Raw genomic sequence first — 26,445 nt, forward strand, 5'->3', positions numbered from 1 at the left:
TATGTACGTTTTGTATGTTTTTGTTTTAAATGATGCCTTTCCTAAATTCTACATTAAATTATATTGTTTATTCTGGTTATTTTTCGCCTCTAAATATGTGTGGTGCTTTGAAATTTGATATATTGTTTTGTTCTTAAACCGAAAGAAATCCTCCCCCATCCCCAATTACCACAATTTATTGTGATAAAATTTCAAATCATTATAACCCTGTTCTGTTAGACCCTCACCACTCGATACGGTCGATATAACATCATCGGCCGGATGACTGCCACTTGGCGATAGGGCACATTTGCCTATGGGACGATTAATTTTTACCACTCCAAAATCTTCACGTGACTCTTGATCGAATTCCATTTTACTGGTTGGTGTTACAGCCATACCGACACCATACGAACGATTTTTCATGCCGGTATGTTGTTTGCTCAATTGAAACGTGGGCGGCGATTTATGGCTATCAGAACCAATTACCGATGCTGTCTTGGAAGCCTGTGATGGTGTCTGTACTAATGATGATGAATTTTGTTGACTGTTTTGGGACGGTTCTTGTTCGGTGGTGGTGTGTTCCATATTGCTTTCGATTTCAGTTGATACTTCGGGTTCGGCCTCAAGATCTGGCTGTGTTTGTAAATCGTCTTCTATAGCGTTTGGTGCTATTGCGTCTTGATGTTGTTGTTGTAACTCGATTTCATTATTTTGTTCGATTTGTAAATTTTGCAAATTTTCAACAACAAAATCGACTTTTTGTTGTTCAATACTAAATGCGTTTCGGGGGTTTTTATGAAATTTAAAAGGAAATTATTTGTGATAAATTAAGAGAGAGAGAGAAAAGAAAAACGCTGAAATAAAATTGAAACAATGAGGCAACAATGGAAAATTTATAAGAAAAGCCGATATTTTTCAAGAATTCAGAATGTATCTTTTTAGCCAATAAAAAGCTGAACTGATGCCTATATCGGGTATTTCAAAGTTTAAAAAAATTGGTTGATATCGTTATCAAAACGTGGACCTACATTTGTTTATTATGATTTGTCTTCCCATTGAGAATCCTATAAAGCTATATAACAGTTCCACCTTGGGCAATAGGGTATACAATCTTTCGAATGACTGCATTGTTGTTGTAACATCACATGATGTGTTTGTATGTTTTCAGCTTAATCTCGCTCTATTTCTATGGATTTAACCACAAAGCTACTCGAATTAGTTGTTGTTGTAAAAGTGTTTATTATTATATGTTTGTTTTTCTGCTCAATCTGGCTCTGGGTCCATCTCCAGTGCCAGGAAAGTGGCTGCTTTGATGGGATGTAACCACAGATCCACTGGAGTTAGATAAGTAGGCTTTGGCAGGGCAGTTGAAAAGGCCCAGCCCATGCTGGGCAGATGTTTTGCACGGTGCAATCGATCTTTGCCCAATAAGAATTTAGGCGACTGCATGGATGGGGGATGTACTCCGAGGACTTCATTCACACTATATCTGTTTATGGCCTTAGTAACTGCGTCCGTATGAAAGTTATTTAAACCTGCTTGATATGCCTGTTGTGGTTCTTTCCTGTATCGTTAGACCACTTCCTTTAGAGGGTGGATATCCTTCCTGATGTGCCTGGGTGTGTTGGGATGGCTCTCACGGTAACACCCGATCAAATATTGCAACGAATGCATCTTATTGTGCTGCTGTACTGGAAGAATCATTGCCTCCTCATGTAGATGGTCCACTGAAGACATGATGAGGCACCCTGTTGCTGTTCTCAAGGCGGAATTGTGACACATTTTAATCTTTTTCCATTTCGTATTACATAATCTCGGGGTCCAAATTGGAGCCGCATAGCTCAGCACATACCGACCTATCGTGTTATATGTGCTCAACAAGGTTTCTTTATCTGCACCCCAAGTGCTGCCAGTTAGGGACTTGAGAGCCTTGTTCCTGCTTTTCAGTTTGTCGCAGATAGCTGTAGTACGCGCGCACGACTTGAACGTAGTGCCGACTGTGAGCCCTAGAATTTTGAGACACTTTGTGGTCGGAATTCTGCTACCATCGACCACGACATTCAACTCTCTTGCGAACTGTGGCGTCCATGTTGTGAACAGAGTGGCCGTAGATTTAGTGGCGGAAATCTGCACTTTCCACGCGTGAAAAAAGCAGGTAAGATAGGTTAAATAGAAGTTCAGTCTCTAACAGATGTCACCAGGGGAGGTACGTGACGCCAGGATCGTGCAATCATTCGCATACGTTAAGATCTCGGTGCCGCCTGAAGGGGCGGAATACAGCAGTGATAGAGGTTAAACAGTTTCGGAGATATCACCCCACCTTGGGGAACTCCCTGTTTCACTTTACAGGGTTTGGACTTCTTGTTGCTGAATTCCACGTACGACTGGCGTCCCCACATATAATTGACTATCCAACGTTTCAAACTTTGCCGGAGGGGTGTCTGCTCGATGTCCTCAAACAGCGTGGAGTACTTGACAGTATCAAGAGTCTTGATAAGTCAAGCGCCACCATGACCGTTCTGTCACACGGCTGGTTGAGTCCTCGACTAATATGTGTGGAGAAGGCGTGCAGCACTGATGTCGTGCTTACGGAACTCTTGCTGATAATCGGCAACTGGAGGGCTATTTCTGACGCTGGGGAGGACTAAAAGCTCAAGGGTCTTTGCTACGGGCAACAAAAGCGAAATCGCTGGCATCCCTGCTGGCTTGTTGATTTAGGGTTTCTCCCTTATACCGTTGGGCTTCTCCCTCTTCAGATCATGAAGATCTCTCTTGACGTACCTGGTTGGGGGAAACCTTTGCACTAGACCTTGGCAGGGATGCGCATGGTGATAACACCGTATTTAGTGTTAAGCTGTGGTTGTTGTTGAATTTGGTTTCCTGCACCGCCGCGACCGCGATATTTCTTTGACTCATTAGGTCCACTTTATCCTTGATCTTACCTCTTAAAAATTATGAAATTCCAGGAATTGGAGCAGCAACGACGGTAGGTGCTGCGTGTGTGGCTGCTGTTGGGTGACTGCGGGGGTGTCGCGTTTTCTGATGACGATTATGTGAAATATGTGTTCATGCAGCATGCAACAACATACATAGACCCTGTCGTAGTCCCTGTGATGCATGCACTCCCCAAATTCTTTGAATTAAATATGAAAATGACGCTGTCAAATTGATTTTGTCCCTACTCGCGCCTCTTTTCCTAGAAATGCAAAGCTGAATAAAAAAGTAGGTATAACGCCAAAAGAATGAACCACAAAAATTACGTTTTATAAATTTTCCATTGTTTGACTCATTATTACCAAATATATGATGTTGATGATTTGTCTGTTTATGTTGTGTTGTTGTTTTATTTAAAATAATTGTTGTTTAAGTGTTGTTTTCTTTCATTCAACAGGCGCTGACAAAATTATGAATTTTATTATAAAAATAAAAATTAATTAAAAAGAGAACTTAAAACAATATATTATTTAACAGAAAATATATAAAATCACATGAAAATTTGACTTTAACAAATACAAAATGTGCTGCCTTTTTTTTTAATTTAAATGCTTAGTAAAATAATGTTTAATTTGTAAGAATATTGCATTTATTTTATTGTTTGTTGTCAATATTTAAAATTTTAGTAAATTGCTAACTAAATTTATGGTATTTAGTATAAAAATAATAATGCTATTTTATTTTGAAATCAAACTAAAATTTTAGAATAAAAGTAAATTAGAGTAAAAAATAAAACATAAAAAACAGCTACCGTGGGTTTGTACAGTGAAGTCCAGTTAAGAGTTATGATATTCTGAAATAAAAAAATCAAAAACAAGAATGAACAAAAAATAATGAAAAGAAAGAAATAACAAAATAGAGAAAAAATATAAATGTTGTCCACGTTGATTTGAAATAATTTTAATAACTGTTGGCTATCAAAATTTTTACAGTATTGCAACTTTAAAATTACCAAATTTTAGATAGTTTTTCTCGCATCTTTGCCAAAAATGGAAATATTTGAGTAAACTTAGATTCTTGAAGATCATTAGATCTTAGTAGGCGGGCGCTATGCGGAAAAAGTGGCTAGACCACCTGAAACAGTGTAAATATTGAAACTAAGGAAACAAAAACAAGTAAAAAAGTATCAGTCGGCTTTGCCGACAGAGATATACCCTCAGCCCATGTGAATTCAAACACTTTTTGGACATTTGAACTTGCCGACAAAAATGTGGATTAGGATTAAAGTTCAAAAGTGTCGTAGTGGATCTTATTTTGGCAGTCACATCTTTTCGATAGATATCGCGCCCACTAAGCATTTCAGTGGGTCATCGTATAAATTTTGACCAGTATGCCAGGAAGCAGGGACTTGTCCACGGAAAACATAATATCGCTGTAAACAGGACCATATCTCAAGAAGTATGGAATTGCCCCTAAAAAACTTTTTCCGTCGTAATTGAGGCAGCGAATGCAAGTTGCTTCAACAAAAATCAAAGTGATTCGGAAGTAGGTCTTAAAGTGAACTTATCCGAAATTTTGTGTGATAGCTACCCGAAGGAGTGGACAAATAAAGTCCGTATTCGAACCTGATCTAAATCTGGTAGATATATTTGACTGACTTTCAGTCTATTTTCTCAGGAAGTAGGGTTTTGCCGCTGATGAAACTTGTACCGCCGTATGGGGGCCGTGAATACAAGATGCTACAACAAAAATCAAAACGATTCGAGAACAGGTCCTAAACTGAACTTTTCCGAAATTTTGTGGAAGGCGTGGACCTATTGAGTATCATATTGGAACCTCATCTAAGTTTGGTAGAAATTTCACGATGTGAAAACTTTGGACCAAATCGGTTACTCCCTTCAAGAGTTATCGTGCGCACAAATTTTCCCAACATTTTCGAACTTTTGTGGGGGAAGTACCGGAAGGAGTGGACCCATATAACCCATCCTCGAACTTAAACTAAGTTTGGACAAAATATTGCGAAAGCCAAATTTTGGAACAAATCGGTTCATCCGTTCGAGAGTTATCGTGTGCACCAGCCATCCAGACAGACAGACGGACGGACATTGCTAAATCGACTCCAAATTGTCTGAAACACATTTCGTCCAAACATACTTGGGGTCTAAAACCATTATTTCGATGAGGCACATTTTGCCCGTATGAAAGTGTATATACCCTAGTTAGCACAAATGCTGAGGGTATAAAAATTAGGTCGAAATAATGGAATCTGTGGGCGTGCTCCTAAAGACGAAAAATTTTCTTCGTTTTGGAAAATATGTAATTCATGCACATTTCTGGAAGAAGATATAGATATTTCTCAGAAACTATAAAATATATTGTGTTCATTATTTGTTTGTTAAGTAGTCAGAATTATTGCCTTTAATAAATTACCGTAGCGTTCACAACTAGTAAGTTATTATATTTTTTCCCAGGTACAAAATTTTGGTGAAATTCCAAGTTTAGTGGAGTACAACTTTTAGGGGGCAACATGGTACAACGTTTCGTTTTCGGAAACAAAATCCTGAGAGTGTCCTCTTTCAGTCCATATATACTTTTGTATCCGTCTGTCCTGTCTGTTTAACAATAGAAGAATGATAGAACTCTCGCTTTTAACGGCGTGACAGATCCGAAGAGGTGATAGGGCGAAGAGGAGTCTGCTACACCGTAGGAGTGTGCTAGTGACGCCACTCCTCTCCATGATGAGGAGCTTTTGAAAAATGCACAGCATTACACGCCATATCCACACATATCAGTCGAAGATTGAATCAGAAAAGGGCGTGAGATCGAACAGTCATTGTAGTTCTTGAACTATTGTGAAATTCACAAATAACAAGTAGAAGACCCGTAGAGTGAAACTGGAAGTTCACCAAGGCGAGTTGATAACTCCGAAAATGTTTAAAAGTACGGTTACACTATAGTTTTTTTTGCCGGGTTAACCCACTTCATGAGGATTTATTTGACATTTGCGCTATGGAATTGACTTTTGAAACCCAAACCCACTGGTTTAATCCGGTTAAGTGTGACCGGGGTATAAAATTTATATTAGGGTTATGACTTTTCGACATTTTTTCGGCAGCAGTATGGAATCCAGAATATTCAAACCTGCCAGAATGCCGCCGTGAGGACTGCCTCTTCATGTAACCTACATAAGGAGGTGAAGATTTTACCGGTGCATCAGAACAACAAGATGTTGTCGATGCAGTATATGCTTAGGTGCCCTCGCCGTCAGTTAATCTAGTGGACAAGTTTCTCCACTAAGGCAAGCAAGCAGAGATCTTCGTGGTCCAAAAGTTCAAAGTTAAACATCTAAATCAAAAATTTGTAACAGATGTGACGTAACCGTTACAAACGATCTATCTACCTATACGCCCGCTTTAATTTTTTTTACTAAAACCAGCAACAACTCCTTCTTATCAATATATAATATCATATAATAACAATATCATACAATATTAACATAACATTTACAAAATAATATAATAAAATGTTACCCGTATAATCTAATAATACCAATAAAATATAATAATATAATAAAATGTTACCAGTATAATATAATATAATAACAGTAATATCAATAGTGATTTACAATAGTAATTACGAAATAAAACCAATAGTGGTTTTATTTCCATCGCCACTACCCATCCTAATATTCAATTCGTTCGTGGTACTACACACAAAACCACACACAATATTCCCCACTCGTACTGACAACAACAAGCATAGGCATTTATTCATTTGTCAACACTGCCCACCCTAGCATACGTTTGAGTCAAAGGCAACAACACACACCACACATCACTTGGCTTAACAACGAATTGTAATTTAACACCACCATTCGTACTACAGCCCTAATGGCAATATTGATTCTGGTGTGTTTATTGACATCTCGCGGCACATGTACTTCTCATTCACTCTGTAACCGCATATATATAAGATGTTCAGTTTTCCATCATAGAGGGTGGTCGAGAGACTTTACCGTGAAACAAGCATAGTGATGTGTGGCTTGTCCGCAATCCCAGTTGCCTGTTAGTGATCTTAAGTCATCCGACCCCGTAGCCAGCTATTCATAGCCAGCTACTGTGGCCAGCTAATTGTGTAGCCAGTCACCTGCTCGTTGCCAGCTCCCTTGCTCTTGCCAGCTCTATAACAACCGTGGCCAGCTAATTATAGCCAGCTACCTGCTCTTTGCCAGCTCCCCTGCTCTTAGCCAGCTCCATAATAACCGTGGCCAGCTATTTATAGCCAGCTACCTGCTCTTTGCCAGCTCCCCTGCTCTTAGCCAGCTCCATAATAACCGTGGCCAGCTATTTATAGCCAGCTACCTGCTCTTTGCCAGCTCCCCTGCTCTTAGCCAGCTCCATAATAACCGTGGCCAGCTATTTATAGCCAGCTACCTGCTCTTTGCCAGCTCCCCTGCTCTTTGCCAGCTCCCCTGCTCTTAGCCAGCTCACCTGCTCTTTGCCAGCTCCCCTGCTCTTTGCCAGCTCCATAACCGTAGCCAGCTACCTGCTCTTTGCCAGCTCCCCTGCTCTTTGCCAGCTCACCCGCTCTTTGCCAGCTCCCCTGCTCTTTGCCAGCTCCATAACCGTAGGCAGCTCCCCTGCTCTTTGCCAGCTCACCCGCTCGTTGCCAGCCTGCCGCCCAACACTTAGAGCGAGCCATTCGCTCGTGATTAGCCGGTCGCCCAACGCTTGTGATCAGCCTGCCGTCCACGCCATAGCCAGCTACTCGCTCAACGCCCGTACGCAGCTACACGCTTGGATGCCCCTCAGCTGCACGCTCGCAGTCCGCTCACCGCTCCGAATCAGCGAAGCCCGTAGCCAGATACCCGCTCAACGCCCGTACTCCGCTACACGTTTGCAACCCGCTCAGCGCCTGGACATAGCTAAACGCTCGCAGTCTGCTCCGAATCGGTTGACGTCCGTAGCCAGCTACTTGCTCAGCGCCCGTACGCCGCTACACGCTTGCGGCCAGCCACTTGATCACCCGTCAACGCTCATAGCCCTCTGCTCGCCCAATTCACCGCTTATCACCGTCAACGCTTGCGGCCAGCTACTCGCCCACCAGCCAACGCTCGTAGCCCGCTGCTCGCCCAATTCACCGCTTATCACCGTCAACGCTTGCGGCCAGCTACTCGCCCACCAGTCAACGCTCGTAGCCCGCTGCTTGCCCAATTCACCGCTCATCACCGTCAACGCTTGCGGCCAGCTACTCGCCCACCAGTAAACGCTCGTAGCCCGCTGCTCGCCCAATGCACCGCTCATCACCGTCAACGCTTGCGGCCAGCTACTCGCCCACCAGTCAACGCTCGTAGCCCGCTGCTCGCCCGATTCACCGCTCATCACCGTCAACGCTTGCGGCCAGCTACTCGCCCACCAGTCAACGCTCGTAGCCCGCTGCTCGCCCAATTCACCGTCAACGCTTGCGGCCAGCTACTCGCCCTCCAGTCAACGCTCGTAGGCCGCTGCTTGCCCAATTCACCGTTCATCACCGTCAACGCTTGCGGCCAGCTACTCGCCCACCAGTAAACGCTCGTAGCCCGCTGCTCGCCCAATGCACCGCTCATCACCGTCAACGCTTGCGGCCAGCAACTCGCCCAGCAGTAAACGCTCGTAGCCCGCTGCTCGCCCAATGCACCGCTCATCACCGTCAACGCTTGCGGCCAGCTACTCGCCCACCAGTCAACGCTCGTAGCCCGCTGCTCGCCCGATTCACCGCTCATCACCGTCAACGCTTGCGGTCAGCTACTCGCCCACCAGTCAACGCTCGTAGCCCGCTGCTCGCCCAATTCACCGTCAACGCTTGCGGCCAGCTACTCGCCCTCCAGTCAACGCTCGTAGCCCGCTGCTTGCCCAATTCACCGTTCATCACCGTCAACGCTTGCGGCCAGCTACTCGCCCACCAGTAAACGCTCGTAGCCCGCTGCTCGCCCAATGCACCGCTCATCACCGTCAACGCTTGCGGCCAGCTACTCGCCCACCAGTCAACGCTCGTAGCCCGCTGCTCGCCCGATTCACCGCTCATCACCGTCAACGCTTGCGGCCAGCTACTCGCCCACCAGTCAACGCTCGTAGCCCGCTGCTCGCACAATTCACCGTCAACGCTTGCGGCCAGCTACTCGCCCTCCAGTCAACGCTCGTAGCCCGCTGCTTGCCAAATTCACCGTTCATCACCGTCAACGCTTGCGGCCAGCTACTCGCCCATTAGTCAACGCTCGTAGCCCGCTGCTTGCCCAATTCACCGCTCCTCACCGTCAACGCTTGCGGCCAGCTACTCGCCCTTCAGTCAACGCTCGTAGCCCGCTGCTCGCCCAATTCACCGTCAACGCTTGCGGCCAGCTACTCGCCCTCCAGTCAACGCTCGTAGCCCGCTGCTTGCCCAATTTACCGCTCATCACCGTCAACGCTTGCGGCCAGCTACTCGCCCACCAGTTAACGCTCGTGGCCCGCTGCTCGCTCACCAGTCAACGCTTGTATCTAGCTACTCGCTCGTAGCCATCTCGTTGCTCGCATCCAGCTCACCGCTCAGCAACGCATCAACGCTCGTAGCCAGCTACTCGCTTGCCATTCAGCGCTCGTAACCAGCTATCATCTCGTATTAAACCAGAACCAGGCTAGTCAACAGCCCCGTGTGACTCGCCAGCGCACCCGTATACCAAAGCAGAGGAACCGAGGGTCCGATCTTCCACCAGATTTGTCCAATTATATATACATATATATAATCATATAGCTATCTGAAATACATCTAAATATCCAACCAAATCTGAAAATTCCACTAACGTACTATTCATTACATTAACACCCAAGAGTTAAATAAAGAATTAAACTTATATAACTCGTGTTATCACTTAAGGTTTGTGGGTCCTTGAGTTGACCCTGGAGACGACTGTGCTTACCTCAGCCTTAGACAAAACCACTCGTTATACAGAGTAAACGCTATCCACTCTGTTACAAAGCGGTTGCTCAATTCCCAAGTTTGTGCCGACAGGTTTTGTTCATAATAGGGGCCGAAAGGACAACCTGCTGTAAGACAAAAATAAAAACCGATCGAGATATGTCCGCAAACTGCAACCTTGCGAGAATTTTTGAAATTATGTGTGTAGGAGGTACTCGGATATGAAATTGGTTACTCCATTCACTAGCTATTGTGCAAATCAGGCCAGTCAGACACAAAATCGACTCCAAATTGTCTGATGCGTTTATAGGTTTTCGTGTTCACCAACCAGACAGGCAAATTTGTCGGATTTCTTTGGGGTCCAAAACCTTTATTTCGTTTAACTACAAAGATCCGTGGACTCATGGTAATCATGGGACAATGCTGATTACTGCATTCATGCAGCATTCTAAAAAGTAAAATTTCGGTTTACGACATCCAGGTGTACAGATACTTCTAAAACTTCTAAAATGAATTGTGGAGTCGGCTGACAGAAACCGCACACGCAGCATTTCCTATCCCAAAAATGCATCCTTTTTGCAATTTAATTGCAATTGACTCAGAGGTAAGATCGAGGAAATAGTGGACTTCATGAGTCGGAAGAATATCAAGGGCGCGGCGGTGCAAGAAACCAAGTTCAACAACAACTGTAGCTTAAAGCATTGGGATGGTTACAACGTGCTAAGGAAGGATCGTACCAGAAGTGGAGGTGGGGGATTAGCTTTCCCATTGCACCAGTCTGTTCAATACAGACCTAACTCGCTTGAGACTGTCAGATAGTCAGGTGTGCAACTGCAGAGATTGGGGGACTTTCATGCACATCATGATATGTGGCATTCGGTCTTCGGAAACGACCAGGGCAAATTGACAGCTTTACGTTTTGCTAGGTCAATGAGGACGCCCCTACCAGAAATACATAGTTTGCCAGGCATCACCCGTAATTTACCTTGGATCAAACCATCTCCCATAATTGTCTTTATTAGCAGACCACCCGATTTCATAACCTCTGAACGCTGCACATTCTTCAATCATTGGAAAGCTGATTTGCCGAGTTTCAGAGAGTTCACTAATCATCGCTTTAGAGAACTACCGTATCCTTCCGATGTTCGGGTAGCGGAAAGAAGGATCAGAGACATCATCATCGAATGCCCGAGGTAAGACCAAACTTCCCAGCAGAAGCGACGGGTTTAGCAAAGGAGCGTGATACGAGTCAGGGATCTGACAATGGAAGTTAACAGTCTGGTCGGCGAGCATAATTGGAACAAGTGGTTTAATCATCGGAAGAGTTACAACATTGGAGCCGGTGTAAGTGAATTGTGGTCACCTTCGAACCCTGGAAGGATGGAAGATAGGACCTCAGTCCCATTTGACGACGTTACGTTGACTGACCCAAAGAAGCGCGCAAGTTATTTCAATCGGCAGTATGTCGAGCACACCGGTAGTGAAAAAGCGAAGAGAAGAGTACTACATCGCATCAGATCTCTTCCTGACGAGGGTGAACCACCACGGTTTACAATGGATGATGTTGCGAATGCCATCAGGAACGCTAAATCATCCAAAGCCTTGGGCCCTGATGAAATCTCCATGGTTATGCTGAAACAGCTGGGTGAGCCGGGAGTGGAGTATCTCACTAAAGTTCTCAAATTGTCCCTAGCCACCCTCATTGTTCCCGAACTCTGGCAGGTCTGAATCGCATTCACACGGTTACAGTTGCTAAGGCCATAAGAAAATATAGTGTATATGAAGTCCTCGGAGTACATCCCCCATCTATCGCGCGTCAGCTACCAAAACAAACCAGAGCAGTTTTGGCTGAATTATGCCACGACAAACCAGAGTAGTTTTGGCTCAATTACGCTCTGGATATTGCAGGATAAATTCTTATTGGGATACATTCTTATTGAACAAAGGTCGATCGCAATCAGGAAATGTGGCGCGCACACATATGAACCTGGAGCTCTAATATTCGGATCCGAAGCATGGGCTACGTGGGTTACGGCTTCGGGCATTTCTAGTGACGATATGTAGTTAAAATATTGATATTACGTTGGAGAAAGCAGGTTATGAATAAGTTCATGATATTTTCCCCACTAAGGAAGGAATATGAACAAGACCCTAAATGGGAAGGGTGTGGCCAAATTCAGTTTCGGCTCACCTAAGAAAGTAAAGGCCACGACACATAAGAAGCAAGGCATTCTTGGTTAAGTCATATCTGGTAAATGACTAAAGACGACCTAATTCAAATGTGATTCTGAAGTCGTTTTGTTAGGTCGAACTTGGTCTTTAGTCTTTTATCAGATATGACTTAAGCAAGAATGCCATGCTTCTTATGTGTCGAGGCCTTAACACATTTTTTTGTAAAGCGGATTTTTGTGTAAGCGAATACATTCTTTATGACGATTATGGAAGTCAGACTCGTTTGAAAACGATTCTGGACACGGTTCAATCAAGGGGAAAAAATCAAAATGTCGATGGGCTGGTATGAACTAGAGTTGTACAATCTAGTTCATTTGAAAGATCTAGTTCAATAGTTCATCTCTTTTAACTGAACTAGTTCAGTAATCTAGTTCATAGTTCACTATCCAGTTCATTCATTCGGATCATAAGTCCGTGTTTAGACATACAAATTTCTCGGGAAAGTAAATTCAGTTTTTGGCAATAGGGGGTAGGAAAGAGTATTGAGGAGCTATTTCCTCTCCGCTCTCTCCCAAAAAACTCAATTTACTTTCCCGAGTATTTTGTGTGTCTAAACCAGGCCTGCTCAGACACATACAAACACATTTTGTAATTGTGTTGGTTTTGAAATACACAAATTTCAATTTTCCTTTGTCTCTCTGTATACTGTGAGAAATATCGTAACAGTTTTTTTTTATTTTATATTTCAAAATATAGAGTAGAATAATTATTTTATTTTGACCAAATGTGACTGTTGATGTTATAATTTGTTGCAAATCAAGTTCGTGACAAACCAAAGTGCGTTGACAAACCAAACACTCTAATTTGCCGTAAAAATTTTAGGCAAATAAAAATTCGTATTCAGTATCTTCATTCATTTTTTCAGTGTACACATATAAATTCATAGACAAATTCGAAAACAGAACCTTCCTCATTGAATGTTCAATAGAGACTGATTTTTAATTTTGAAAATATTCAAAACAAAAACAAAAGCTCTCTTTTTAAATTGTGTGTGTGAGAAAATTGACACACACCGACAGCTCAGGTGCGCACCTTGAGCAGGCCTGGTCTAAACACAGACTAATCGTTCAATCAAACGCATACATACACCAAATAGAAACAAAAAACAGCAAAAATGTTCTGTTGTGTGTGTGTAGAAACTGTCAATGCGAAAAAGCTTTGTGCGTTTGTGTTTCTTTTTATTTTTTTTTTCTATCCAGGGGCTGGATTCTTGTTCTATGAAAAATTTAAATGAAAATATTTTCTTTATAATAATTTTCATTTGACAGTTTTTCCTTTATAAAAGTTTTCATTTCACATTTTCATAGAAACAGAATTGAGTCCCAGAACAAGGCACATTCAATAGGGGAATATGTGGAATTTGTTGTGTTTTTGAAGAACTCTTCACTTTCGAACAGCTATTCATTGTACCTTGATCCAAAACATAAACAAACTCATCACATTACGAAGGCATCACTTAACACTGACGACGGCGTAACTTTATGCATATGTGAACGACATGTTGAACTAGATTGTGAATCGTTCGTTGATCGTACGGTCACCGACTGATTATAGTTCAGTGAACTATTGAACTATAATGAACTATATCGACTGATCTAGTTCATACGCTCTATTCAATGAATCGTTCAATTGAACTAGTTCGTTCATGACCTATACAACTCTAGTATGAACCCCAGCATCCCGTTGTACAAAGATAAGCATAAAAATGTGTATGCACATATGGAAATATTAGAATTAAAAAAAAAAAAAATAAAATTTTAGAATGGCCATAAAATTATAAATAACAATATGACTTTCAAAGTAAAATATTTTGCAAAAAAAAAAAAATAAATAAATAAAATAAAAAAGAAGCAAATGCACAAAGAGGCTAATAAATTTATACAATATAATGTCGAGTATTTCAATGTTTCTATGTAAAATGCAATGCAATGATGAAATGATTAAGGCATCAAAAACGTTTAATGATTAAGATTTAAATATACATTGATATTTTTGGAATAAATGTAACTTACCTTCCTGATTCAGCGCCCTTAGTTGGTGTCGTACCACTGTGAATTATCTGGAAGAACAAATAAAAAAATAAATGAAGACACTTTAATAGAATGTGTGACTATATCGAATAGAATATGCCGTTTGACTAAAAGCAGATTGCGGGATTAGCTGAGGAAAATGTAGAAGACATTTTTAAAATTTCACTTTCATTCATTTCAAATAGTGAGTTGTGGCAGCTGCAGCAGCAGAGAACAAGCCAACAACAAACAGGCTTCATTACCGACAACCACTGCAAAGAATAAACAATGTTGTCAATGTGTGACAATACTGATAGCTGTGTGCATATATGCATGCATGCATTTGAATATCCATTCAAAAATTGGACTTGTCCTCCTTACAAGAAATTGAGTCTTTTCAACAGACATTTGGTCTAATTGTTTAGTTTTTGTTTCTTTTCTATGACAGCCAGCGGTGGTGCATAACAAATATTTGCCTTACATTTTTCTTTCTTGGTATCAGCCGAAAGGGTATGGAAACAAAACACTTCAGACTACATGCCAACTATCACAATAGGCTTCCTGCTGTATTTATCCTTTTAATATTTGTAACAATGTGCCAAGTTTTTGTTGTTATTCGTTTGTCCTACTAAATCCCCCATTGACTAGCCTGACATTAAAAAAAGCAAGACAATAGATACAAGAACAATAAAGTGGCCAGCGAATGTGTGGTGGAAGCGATTTTCTTAAAGTGTTTTTAAGATCCATACGAGGTTAGTTGGGAAAGTTTTGTCGGTAGTTCACATAATAAGTGTGTCTGCGTACTCGATAATTTGTAATAATTATTACAAATTATTACTGAATGTTGTTTTTTACACAAATGTTCAGTAAAAGAGAATGAATTGAGAGACTCGTTTTGAAATTTTTATTACTGAGAACTTATAATTTTTACTGAAGGAATTTTGTTCAGTAACATTTTGTAGCTTTAGCAGTTGTCAAAAGTTTAAAATATTCAAATACCATAAACGTCAATATTAATCAAATTGAAAATTTTTACTGAATGTTGTCTTTTTACTTTTTTAATTTTTTTCTTTGAAAGAGTATAAAATGCTTTACTCTCTAAAAAGAAGTTACTGAGTAATATTTGCTGAGAAAGTACAAGGACAAACCTAATAGTAACAAGTAAAAAACGAGTTTAGTTCGGCCGGGCCTAACTTTATATACCCTCTACCACGAGTTGTAATGAAGCAGTATGGAATAATTGGTTTCCAGGGTGTCCCAACCAAAACATTGCGCTGTATTAACAATTTTCCAAATAAAACTTTTGTATCCACATTTCGGTCCGAAAGTGTGAAAAAAACAATGAAATTTCGTGTATCTATACCGACAATGCTCTGTTGGACTGTTTTATACCAAATGTGTTCTTCTTTGGCACGGCGGTGCCGAAGTTATTCGGCAATTTACACGCACACGACCCGAATGCACAGAAAGAGCGTACAAAAGAGAACAAATGTTTTGATTTGTTATTGTTTTGTAGCTTGCGTGAATACAAAGTTACTAACACACTGTTATAAGTTGTCAATATTTTGAATACATTCACATTTTCACCGTTCTCTTTTTGGTCATGTCTGTTTTATACCCATAGCGAAGACTAATATCAAATTTCAGCTGTTTCGGTGTGCTACATTACTATAACCTTGAAAATATCGAAAATTGGGAGTTACCATAGGACGCTATATCAAAATGAATTTCTTGGAAAAAATACATATGTATTCTCCATGTACTCTCATTCACTCTTCAGTAGTGCGATTCTCTAACACATTTTTTGAGTTACCGATAAAAATCGTTAACATTAAAACGCAAAATTATGAATGAAAAGTTCAAATAAAAGTTGACAACACTCTTGCTATCATTAGAACTTTATAACTACTTTTTATTCGTCGCTAACTTACCGAAAAATATCTTTAATTACCGAAATTATCAGCATTTTAATTTTACCGATTTTTGTCGGTAACTCAAAAAATGTGTTAGAGAATCGCACTACAGGTCTTTGATTTCTTATTTCTGAATTCTACAAACGAATTCTTCAAACACAGCCTTCGATATGTCAAGAGCCAGTAATTTAGGTGACTGCAATATCCCGAAAACTAATCTGGTTTGTCACACTGTATTTGCATATGGGCTTAGCAACTGCGTCCGGGTGAAGGCTATTCAGACCTGTCTGATATGCCTGTTGATCCACGGCCTATCCTGGTTGAGTCCTCGACAAATATATGTGGAGATGGTGTGCAGCGCTGATGTCGTGCTGTGCTGCTTACGGAATTTATGCTGATGATCGGCAACTAGATAGCTATTTCTGACGCTGGGGAGGACTAAGGCCTCAAGAGTCTTTGCTACTGGCGAGGAATGCGAAATCGGCCTGTACGATTCACTTTTGCTGGTATCATTGCCTGGCTTCAGTAGCGGAACCACCCTGGCCATTTTCCTGACTTCGGGAACAATGAGGCTGGCTAACGACAAGTTGAGAACTTTAGTGAGCTTTCAGTTTCAGCATTACCATGGAGATTCCATCAGGGTCCAAGGCTTTGGCTGATTTAGCGTTCCTAGTGGCATTCGCAACATCATCCAGTTTAAACTGTGGTAGTTCATCTTCGGCAGGAAGAGATCTGATGCGACATAGTACTCTTCTCTTCGCCCTGTCACTCGACAAACTGTCGATTGAAATAACTTGCGCACCTCTTCGGGCCAGTTAATGTAACGTCACAAAACGCCACTGAGGTGCTATCTTCCCTCTTTCCGGCGTTCGAGAGTGTCTTATCCGTTGCTCACAATTCACTTTCCGTTGCTCACAATTCACCCTTTCTTTTCGAATGGGTCTTTAGAAGCACCATTTCTTTCCGAATGGGTCTTTAGAAGCACCATTTCTTTTCGAATGGGTCTTTAGAAGCACCCTTTTCTTTCGAGTGGGTTTTAGAAGCACCATTTCTTTTCGAAAAGGTCTTTAGAAGCACCCTTTCTTTTCTAAAGGGTCTTTAGAAGCACCCATTCTTTAAGAAAGGGACGTTAAAAGCAATCCTTCTTTTCGAAAGGGTGTTTAGAAGCGACCTTTCTTTTCGAAAAGGTGTTTGGAAGCATCTTTCCTTTTAGAAAGGGTGTTTAGAAGCAACCTTTCTTTTCGAAAAGGTGTTTGGAAGCATCTTTCCTTTTAGAAAGGGTGTTTAGAAGCATCCTTCCTTTTAGAAAGGGTGTTTAGAAGCATCCTTCCTTTTAGAAAGGGTGTTTAGAAGCATCCTTCCTTTTAGAAAGGGTGTTTAGAAGCATCCTTCCTTTTAGAAAGGGTGTTTAGAAGCACCCTTTCTTTTCGAAGGGGTCTTTAGAAGCACCATTTATTTTAGAAAGGGTCATTAGAAGCTTCCTTTCTTTTCGAATGGGTCTTTTGAAGCACCCTTTCTTTTCGAAAGGGTCTATAGAAGCACCCTTTCTTTTCGAAGGGGTCTTTGGAAGCACCCTTTCTTTTCGAAAGGGTCTTTGGAAGCACCCTTTACTTTCGAAAGGGTCTTTGGAAACACCCTTTACTTTCAAAAGGGTCTTCGGAAACACCCTTTACTTTCTAAAGGGTCTTTGGAAACACCCTTTACTTTCGAAAGGGTTTTTAGAAGCACCCTTTCTTCCATGAAGAATCTTTAGAAGCATCCTTTCTTTTACAAAGAGTCTTTAGAGGCACCCTTTCTTTTACAAAGTGTCTTTAGAAGCACCCTTTCTTTTACAAAGTGTCTTTAGAAGCACCCTTTCTTTTACAAAGTGTCTTTAGAAGCACCCTTTCTTTTAGAAAGGGACGTTAGAAGCACCCTTTCTTTTCGAAAAGGTCTGTAGAAGCTCCCTTTCTTTTAGAAAGGGTATTTAGGAGCACCCTTTATTTTAGAAAGGGTCTTTAGAAGCACCTTTTCTTTTGGAAAGGGTCTTTAGAAGCACCTTTTCTTTCGAAAGGGGAAGTTAGAAGCACCCTTTCTTTCGAAAAGGGAAGTTAGAAGCAACCTTTCTTTTCGAAAGGGTCTTTAGAAGCACCCTTTCTTTTCGAAAGGGTCTTTAGAAGCAACCTTTCTTTTCGAAAGGGTCTTTAGAAGCACCCATTCTTATAGAAAGGGGCGTTAGAAGCACCCTTTCTTTTCGAAATGGTCTTTAGAAGCACCCTTTCTTTTCGAAAGGGTCTTTAGAAGCCCCCTTTTAGAAAGGGTGTTTAGAAGCACCCTTTTCAGAAAGGATCTATGGAAGCGCCTTTCTTTCAGAATGGCTCTATATAAGCAGAATAGCTACTCATGTGACTACAAACTCTTTCCAAAAGCGGTAAAAATTATAAAAATTGCTTTCGTAAATTTGCAATAACCCACTCGCAGTCTAATAAGGAGCAAGGGCTGAAGAAAGACCTACACAAGTACATTTAGTTTACAATACAAATCGTTATGTGACACGCTTAGTTATTGTATGGAAAATGAAACTTATATTGTTCATACATGTGTCTATATTTAGGTTAGTATTCTACTAATATACCCAGCAAACCAATCGTACCGATATCGTAACGAAATCGGAACAAATTTCGGACGTTACGTCCGATATCTGATCCGAAATCGTAACGTTATCTTAACGAAAGTTGTATGAAGTGGTTGACATAATTTCGGAACGAAATGTCGGAGCGAAATCGGATCGATTTCGGTCAGAATTCGCAACGAAATCGGAAGAAAAACATTAGCAAATTCGAAGGGAAATTTACTTCCGACATTTTCTCCGAAATCGGAACGAAATCTGAACGAATTCCCCTACGAAAAATCGTATAGAAATCGATACGAAATCTGAACGATTTTGCTTCCGAAATTGTTCCGATATGTCGGACATCCGACATTTGGTTTGCTGGGTATGTACATACATACATACATACATATACCTACTTATGTATAAATATTAAAAGTAAAAGCTATTTTGAACTACTGGGGTTTAAGTAAGACACTGGCTTTGGGCCAATATAAAGGAGTCTTTTTGTTTTGTTCTTAAGTGTTTTACAATAGAATTATCTATTCAATGCAAAATTTAACAACTTTAGTTTAGAGGAGATACTGACAAATTGATGGCACGGTGCCATAAGTATTCGCATAACTGTTATATTTCTTTTAAATGTTTGTTTTTAGATTATAGGATAATTTTCTATGTATCTGTCAATAAATTTATGTGACAAATTTGTCTTTAGGACTAGATAGGGAGAGAGAAGAATTATTTAAAATATATGTATTTGTAAGCGAATTTATTAAAAATCCTTGAAAAATAAACAAGAACTTCAAAATTTTTTAAAACAATAATAAAAAAATATATATGTATATAATGCATTAACAATTTCGAGAAATACATGTTGAATTTAATAATGTTGTCATCCTCTGCAGGAATTTTTAAATTGTTCCTCTTGATGCTGCTGTTGGCTCTGATTGTGCATTTGGTGCCGTCACCACAGATGATGATGCTTCAAAAGTTGTCTGCATATTTTGCCCGGGGGTTTGGGCTGGCACTAGGTATATGGTTGTCTGGCAATTAGGACAAGTGGTGCACATCTCAGGTTCAGGCATAGATGAAACATTTAAAGGTGGCGACACTGTTTGCTGATGATGTGTTGAGAGTTGTTGATGTTGCTGCTGTTGGTGAGGGTGCTGCTGCTGATGGTTGTGATGAGCATTTACAACTATCTGGGGCTGTTGTTGCTGTGTTAATGGTATTTGTTGCTGATGTTGTTGACTTCCTTGTAGTGTTGACTTTTTTTGGTTATTTCATAAAAAAGAGAAATAAAATAGATACATATAAATATTGTGTGAGATAATATTTATATTCACTTACTTGACTGATATTGCCTTGATTTTCTAAGGCCACAGATTGTTGATTTATTTGTTGATGTTGTTGCTGCTGATGTGGTGGAACTTGTTGAAATTGTTGCTGTTGCATATGAGCTTGATTGGGATTGACATTTAAGGCATGATTGTCGTTTTGATGCTAAGTATTTCAGAACCGATTTAATATACGGCATATGAATTGTATTCATAGCAATACTCACAATCGAAGGCTGTCCAGCTGCATGGACTGGGGTTACATTTTGCTGTTGGCTCTTATTTGCTTCATTTAAACCCTAGATATTGAATAAGTAAATTAGGATCTTTAGTATCATACTTTTAAGTCTTTCACCACGAGGAGAACACAACAGTTTGAAAATATGCCAACTCAAGGAGAGCCCCCATAGTATAACAAATTTTAAACAAAACGGATTCTTCCTGCTGATGCTCCGCAATAATAATTTCAGTAACTATTGTTCGAAATACCCTGATAATGCCCTGCTGACTGATATGGTCCTTTCTAATGTACCAATAGACTCGAAATTTATATTTCGAATTCATGACATGGACAAATTTTGGTCAGCTATATTTTACATGAAATTAGAGTTTAAGACCAGAAGGAAGCCTAAATTCGTTGTGTGTCTGTCGAACCGTACTTCATTTGATATTTTTACATTATGTTATTCTTAGAATATGGCACCCTTTTAGATAGGCACAATGACCACCTTGCTTCAGCATTCAAAGCGGCCATTAAAACGGTTTGGAGACTCTGGCTATAAAAAATCATCTCTCAGCTCTCTTTGACTACATTTCTTGAGAATTTGTCCTTCGGACCTCCTAGACTATAACACAATTTGCTGTTAAGGAAATTTATGGTTCAAACTTGTGGCTCCTTTCATGAGCTGTGAACCCACGCTACTGAATGTAATTATCCCGGTTTAACTGAGTAGTTGTGTCGTGCAGACATGTAGCGTATTTTAAGCAGATTTTTGCATGGATATTGTGACGACTGCGTGATTCAGAACTTAATTCAGCCACAACTACTACGTTTAAATAGATTGTTGATCTAGTGGTTCCCCAAGTAAAATTGGATCACTTTCCTTTTGATACGCTGAATGGTGGTCCTACTCACCATGTGATGATTAAGATGACTTCTACTGCATTATGCAAGCAGTTACTGCTGATGTACGGGAAGAATCTTCGTGCCCTCATGTCATTAAATCACTGGGGTCTCTTGAGGTAGCACTGATTACTATAAGTTGTTACGACGTAAGACATTGATCCTGCCTCTTTAGCTTGTAAGAGCTGTGTGAATGGTGTACGACCTAAACATTCTTTTAGAATCGGATTTGGAGGATCTTAGAATAATTAGTGGCCGGAATTGTTGACCTTCTTATTTAGTGGCCGGAATTTTCGACCTTCTTATTCAGTGGCATTCTTGCATCCGTTGTACACATATGGCCGGAGAAGGTATCATAAACATATACACATTCCTGGCACGGAAGAATGGTGTAACGAATCGACTAAAAATTAGAAGTTTAACCTTTCACAAGTGTCATCAATGATGGGTCATGATCACACACAACGACTCCTATGATATCTGTGTATTACGGGAATGGTATTGGTTCCACAGTTCCGCAAATATCAAATATCGGTAAACATAAATAAAATTCTATATGATTTTATGTTTACGCTCCCGCCGCCTTTGTTATGAAATTTGACCTTATTTTGGGTATTCGCCCAGCAGGTATGTAGCGAGAGACTGTAGCAATGATGTCGCCCGAAAAGTCGAGAGTGCCAGAATTGTCGGCCGGTTTTCTGAAGCGGTGATTGGTAAGCTTTCAGAAACTATGGCATCTGTATTTCTAATGTTTGATTAAACTACGTCGTTCAGATAGGAAAAGCCGAACAGTTTGCTTGAGAAGGAGGTGTTATTGAGATCTTTATAACATAACATATGTTATCTGGTCTATTTAAATTAAAAGCGACCGATAAAGAATTACAAAAGTCTTATACAATTAAAAAAAATAGTGCACACGTGCTCGAGTTTGCCGAAGGCTTATTTAGTTGGACAAAATTTAGGAATTCCATCCATGATTTTAAACTCAGCAATTTGAACCCTATTCTTCTGTTACTTCCATTATTAGTGGATCACAATGCTTGTCTAAAGTTATAGTCGATTCTAAACAGTTCCAATCTCTGCTTTGAGCATTGTCAATGGGGGATTCTTGCAGTTTATTAACCTGGTCGTATTGTCCAGCGGCGAGTCAATGAACCCGATCTGCGAGCGGAATGTATTCACCAAAAAGTATTCGATTTTTACTACACCTTTTTTAGATGTAATTCGAATTATTTTGGTTGTAATTCGAGAATTCCATTTGTAATTCGTAACATTTTATTTGTAATTCGAGAATTCCATTTTCAATTCGAAACATTTCTATTGTAATTCGAATTATTCCATTTGTAATTCGAATTATTCTATTTGTAATTCCAATAATTCCATTTGTAATTTCAATTATTCAATTTGAAATTCAAATTACTCTATTTTTTATTCGAATTATTCTATTTGTAATTCGTACTATTTTAATTGTAATTCGAATTACAAATAATATGTTACGAATTACAAATAGAATAATGGAATTACAAATGAAATCTTACGAATTACAACTGAAATGTTTCGAATTACATGTAAAAAGGGTGTAGTCTGACATCTTGTTTTGTATCAACACACGATTTAGAAGTGCCAGAGGAATTGCCAGAAATATGCATCGGTACCTGGGACTAACGAAATACCTAAGGTCATGTCAGTATTGTTGGACTTTTGCAGTTTAGAACTGTGTTGACTTTCAGAATGCTCAACGTTAGGGATATGATTACAGAAATAACATGTAAAAACATCTAAAGGCATCGGTACAATCGGTTAAAAACAACAACCACACGAAAACTTCAAAAGAAAACTTGGTGTCATTTCCAATTTTTTAACGTTGTTGCTGAAACGCGGCACTCAACGGAACATTGTGCCCAAGCCTTTTTTAATTTTTGCCTAGATTGAGTCCTAATATCTATAAATTTAGAGTGAAAACTGAGTAAATACCGAATTGCGCTGAAGTTGTGCCTTTCGAAAAATATTTTGTTTTAGATATTCTTCATCCACTTCTTGTAGACCCTGGAAATTCATAAATATTATTGTCAAGTAAGACGTTTTTAAGCGAGTGTTTTTTACCGATCGGCGTTCTATCGTTGTTTGTCGAACATTAACCTTACTGAGGGCATCCAAAGGATTCTTGCGTCCCTGCAAAAAAAGCAATTAGATTATCAGATAATCTGTAGGACTTGATTGAATACACTCCCAGCTGGCGGAAAAATATGAAACTTTTACAACAGATAAATTGTTCTGTCCTGATATGTACTATACTTTTCGAGATATGCGCCTCTGAAGTTCAGAAAATGCTCTTGTTTGAAGGCTGGCTACTTGGAAAATTTTTGTAATCAGAACAAAAAGATAAAAATGTCAGATTTTTCCGTCACTTGGAATTAATTCAATGGAATTATCAATTTAAAAGACTGCATTGCATTTATTGAAAGATTTAACAATGCATTTGTACTTACCACAATTTTTTCCTGTTCAGCAATTTGACTGGGTGTCAGGCTAACTTCACTGGGTTTTTTCTTTTACATAAATTATAAACATAAATCTTTTAAAGATTTTTTCATGAATTGAATTTTTCTATATTTACCCCAACTTTTGTTTTACTCTTTGTAACACCAACACGTTGATGTTCTGCACTTCTTGGATGATGTGTAATGCTAGATGTACTTGGAGTTTGATTACGACGTTTTGGATCCATTGTCAAATTTTTTATACAATTCAACTCCAAATTATCTTAAAAATCTTGAAACTTCTTTTTTATCACTCGCGCTTTGATAACTTCGTACAATCACAGAAAATATTTTTCACCCAATAAATATTATGGAAAATATTTATAAATTTTCATTCAATAAATTTGTTGTGAAAGATAACTCAATTCAAAACAATAACTACATATATAGAAAATTTCAAGGTACATACAATAATTCAATGTAAAACACGAAGCTGTGAAAATAATTAGTCATCACTTCGCAAACCTACAAACCGCAAGAATACAACTATTTTTGTACAAACAAGTAAAAAAGTATCAGTATTTGCCGACAGAGATATACCCTCAGCCTCTGTATATTGAAATATTTTTTTCCGCAAAATACGTATGTATTAGGGCGGTTTAAAAATTTTGGTCGTTTGAACCGACAAAAATGTTGATTAGGATTAAAGATCAAAAGTTTTGCGGAGGAAATACTAAAAGGAATGGATCGACATTGACCGTTATGGAAGTGGATCTACAGCCACAACATATGGTGCCATAGGGGGTTTTTACACCCTTCGGGATGGTTGCTCAAGAAGTGTGGACTTACCCCTGAAAAACGTTTACCATCGTAATTGAGGCAGCGAATGCAAGTTGCTTCAACAAAAAGCAAAGTGATTCGATAGCAGGTCTTAAAGTAAACTTATCCGAAATTTTGTGTGGGAGGTACCGGATGGAGTGGACAAATATAGTCCATATTCGAACCTGATATCTGGTAAATATATTAGGATGTGTAAAGTATGGACCAATTCGGCCACTCCCTTCAAGAGTTACTATATGAACAAATTTTCCGAACATTTTTGAACTTTTGTGGGGGAGGTACCTGAAGGAGTGGACCGATATGGTTTATCTTCAAACTTAAACTATGTTTGGACAAAATATAACTTAGGCCAAATTTTGTTATCTTGCGCTCCAACCACCTCACACGGTGTCATAGGGGTTTTTTGCAACTTTCAGGCTATTTTCTCAGGAAGTATGGACTAGCTCCTAATGAAACTTGTACCGTCGTATGGAGGGCAGTGAATACAAGTTGCTAAAACAAAAATCAGAGCGACTCGAGAGATGGCCCTAAACTGAACTTTTCCGAAATTTTGTGTGGGATGTACCCTAAGGAGTGGGCCGATTAAGTCTATATTGAAACATTATCTAAGTGTGGTACACGTTTTACGATGGGCAAAGTATGGACCAAATCGGTTGCTCCCTGCAAGAGTTATCGTGCGCACAAATTTTCCGAACATTTTCGACCTTTTGTGGGGGAGGTACCGGAAGGAGTGGACCGATATAGCCCGTCTTCGAATTTAAACTAAGTTTGGGCAAAATATTACGAAAGCCAAAATTTTAACCGAATCGGTTTATCCGTTCGAGTGTTATCGTGCGCTCCAGCCAGCCAGACAAACGGACGGACATTGCTCAATCGACTCCAAATTGTCGGAAACACATTTCGTCCAAACATACTTGGGGTCTAAAACCATTATTTCGATGAGGCACATTTTGCCCGTATGAAAGTGTATATACCCTCGTTAGCATAAATGCTGAGGGTATAAAAATGTTACGAATATCCGATGCCGTATATTGGATAACTTATTTGTCGTGAATAATCAAGAAACATTCCATTCGACGACACTGCTTCTGATTTTATCAAAAGTCTACTAGAGAGTCTACCAGACTTTTGTAAAGAATACGAACAGAAATCAGTGGGAGAATTTTAATTTTCCTTTAGAATGTGGTTCAGAGTTATGAAGAATTTTATCCGAAAATCATAAAAATCCTGGAGTTTCATAACTACCGTCATTTATTCTACTGATCACAAGTTTCTGTCGATTTTGAAGCGATTTCCGTCCGGACCCTAATAGGATGATAATTATCTAGAAATTTCAATGATGTCTGAAACCGAAGGATGAACTTTGCACTAATTATTACTCCTAAGAAATATTTGTTAAGTACAGAAATACAAGTGCTGCCAAAAAACCAAAATATATAATTAGGAATGGACTTTAAAACAAGCGATTTAATAACATTGTGTTAATATAATATATACAAATAAGAATTAGAATAAATGAATAAATACCTCGGCCATGCTGCATGTTGGTCTCCTTGCACCATAACGTCCGACTGGCGATATTTGTGTTATTTGTGATGCCAAATTAGGTGTAGCCTCTAGATTGCGTTGCATACGTTTCTTGTTATTCTCTTCACCCAGATAAGTAGCACCAAAGAGTTGTGTGTTAGGACTTTAGGATATTTAAATTTTTGGTTGTGTTTTTGTTGATTAGTTACCACATTATAAATGATGATTACAAGTATGATGAAGTTGTTGTTATTTTTTGTTTTACATGAAATAAATGCAAAGAAAATAAAACATATTAAACAAAGGTTTATACTATTATTTATTAACAGTAGGGACAATTTATTAATTTTTTTAATATTAGGAATGAGGTCACGTGAAATGAAAAAAAAATGGACAATTATTAACAGCCTGTTTCTGTATGTCGATAAGAAAACGAATACTACCAAATTCGTGTGTATTTCAAGTTTGTATTTTGTTTTGAAGCAAAAGCAAAGGTAAAAATATTTCAAAAACTAAAGTTTGGGCGTTTTTCATTCCCACACATT

General features: G+C 39.6%; 2 protein-coding genes across 10 annotated transcripts in view; both read right to left on the reverse strand.

Moving 5' to 3' along the window:
- Atat (alpha-tubulin acetylase) overlaps positions 1–26,445 on the reverse strand; it is a 179,644-nt gene that overhangs the window by 5,911 nt on the left and 147,288 nt on the right. For 4 of the 9 annotated variants that reach the window (XM_073987418.1, XM_073987417.1, XM_073987419.1 and 1 more), the window contains 3 exons: positions 25,901–26,063; positions 14,094–14,140; positions 80–754 (listed from right to left, as the gene is read on the reverse strand). In XM_073987418.1, the coding sequence (XP_073843519.1) occupies positions 166–754; positions 14,094–14,140; positions 25,901–26,063 (799 nt within the window). In that variant the 3' untranslated portion in view covers positions 80–165. Of the gene's footprint in view, positions 1–79; positions 755–3,298; positions 3,770–12,235; positions 12,643–13,137; positions 14,141–25,900; positions 26,064–26,445 lie in introns of those variants that run through there. The other 5 variants (XM_073987424.1, XM_073987425.1, XM_073987423.1 and 2 more) reach the window with 3 other exon arrangements.
- On the reverse strand, positions 19,344–23,969 carry LOC141404114 (uncharacterized). Its single transcript, XM_073987426.1, has 7 exons — positions 23,671–23,969; positions 23,543–23,602; positions 23,157–23,225; positions 23,028–23,099; positions 20,158–20,229; positions 19,944–20,096; positions 19,344–19,861 (listed from the first exon to the last, which is right to left on the reverse strand). The coding sequence occupies exons 1-7, from the start codon at positions 23,779–23,781 to the stop codon at positions 19,505–19,507; spliced, it is 894 nt and encodes a 297-aa protein (XP_073843527.1). The 5' UTR covers positions 23,782–23,969; the 3' UTR covers positions 19,344–19,504.

This window comes from Musca autumnalis, unplaced genomic scaffold, assembly GCF_047663935.1.
Source record: "Musca autumnalis isolate F117 unplaced genomic scaffold, ASM4766393v1 scaffold_4, whole genome shotgun sequence".
NCBI classification, from domain to species: Eukaryota; Metazoa; Arthropoda; class Insecta; order Diptera; family Muscidae; genus Musca; species Musca autumnalis.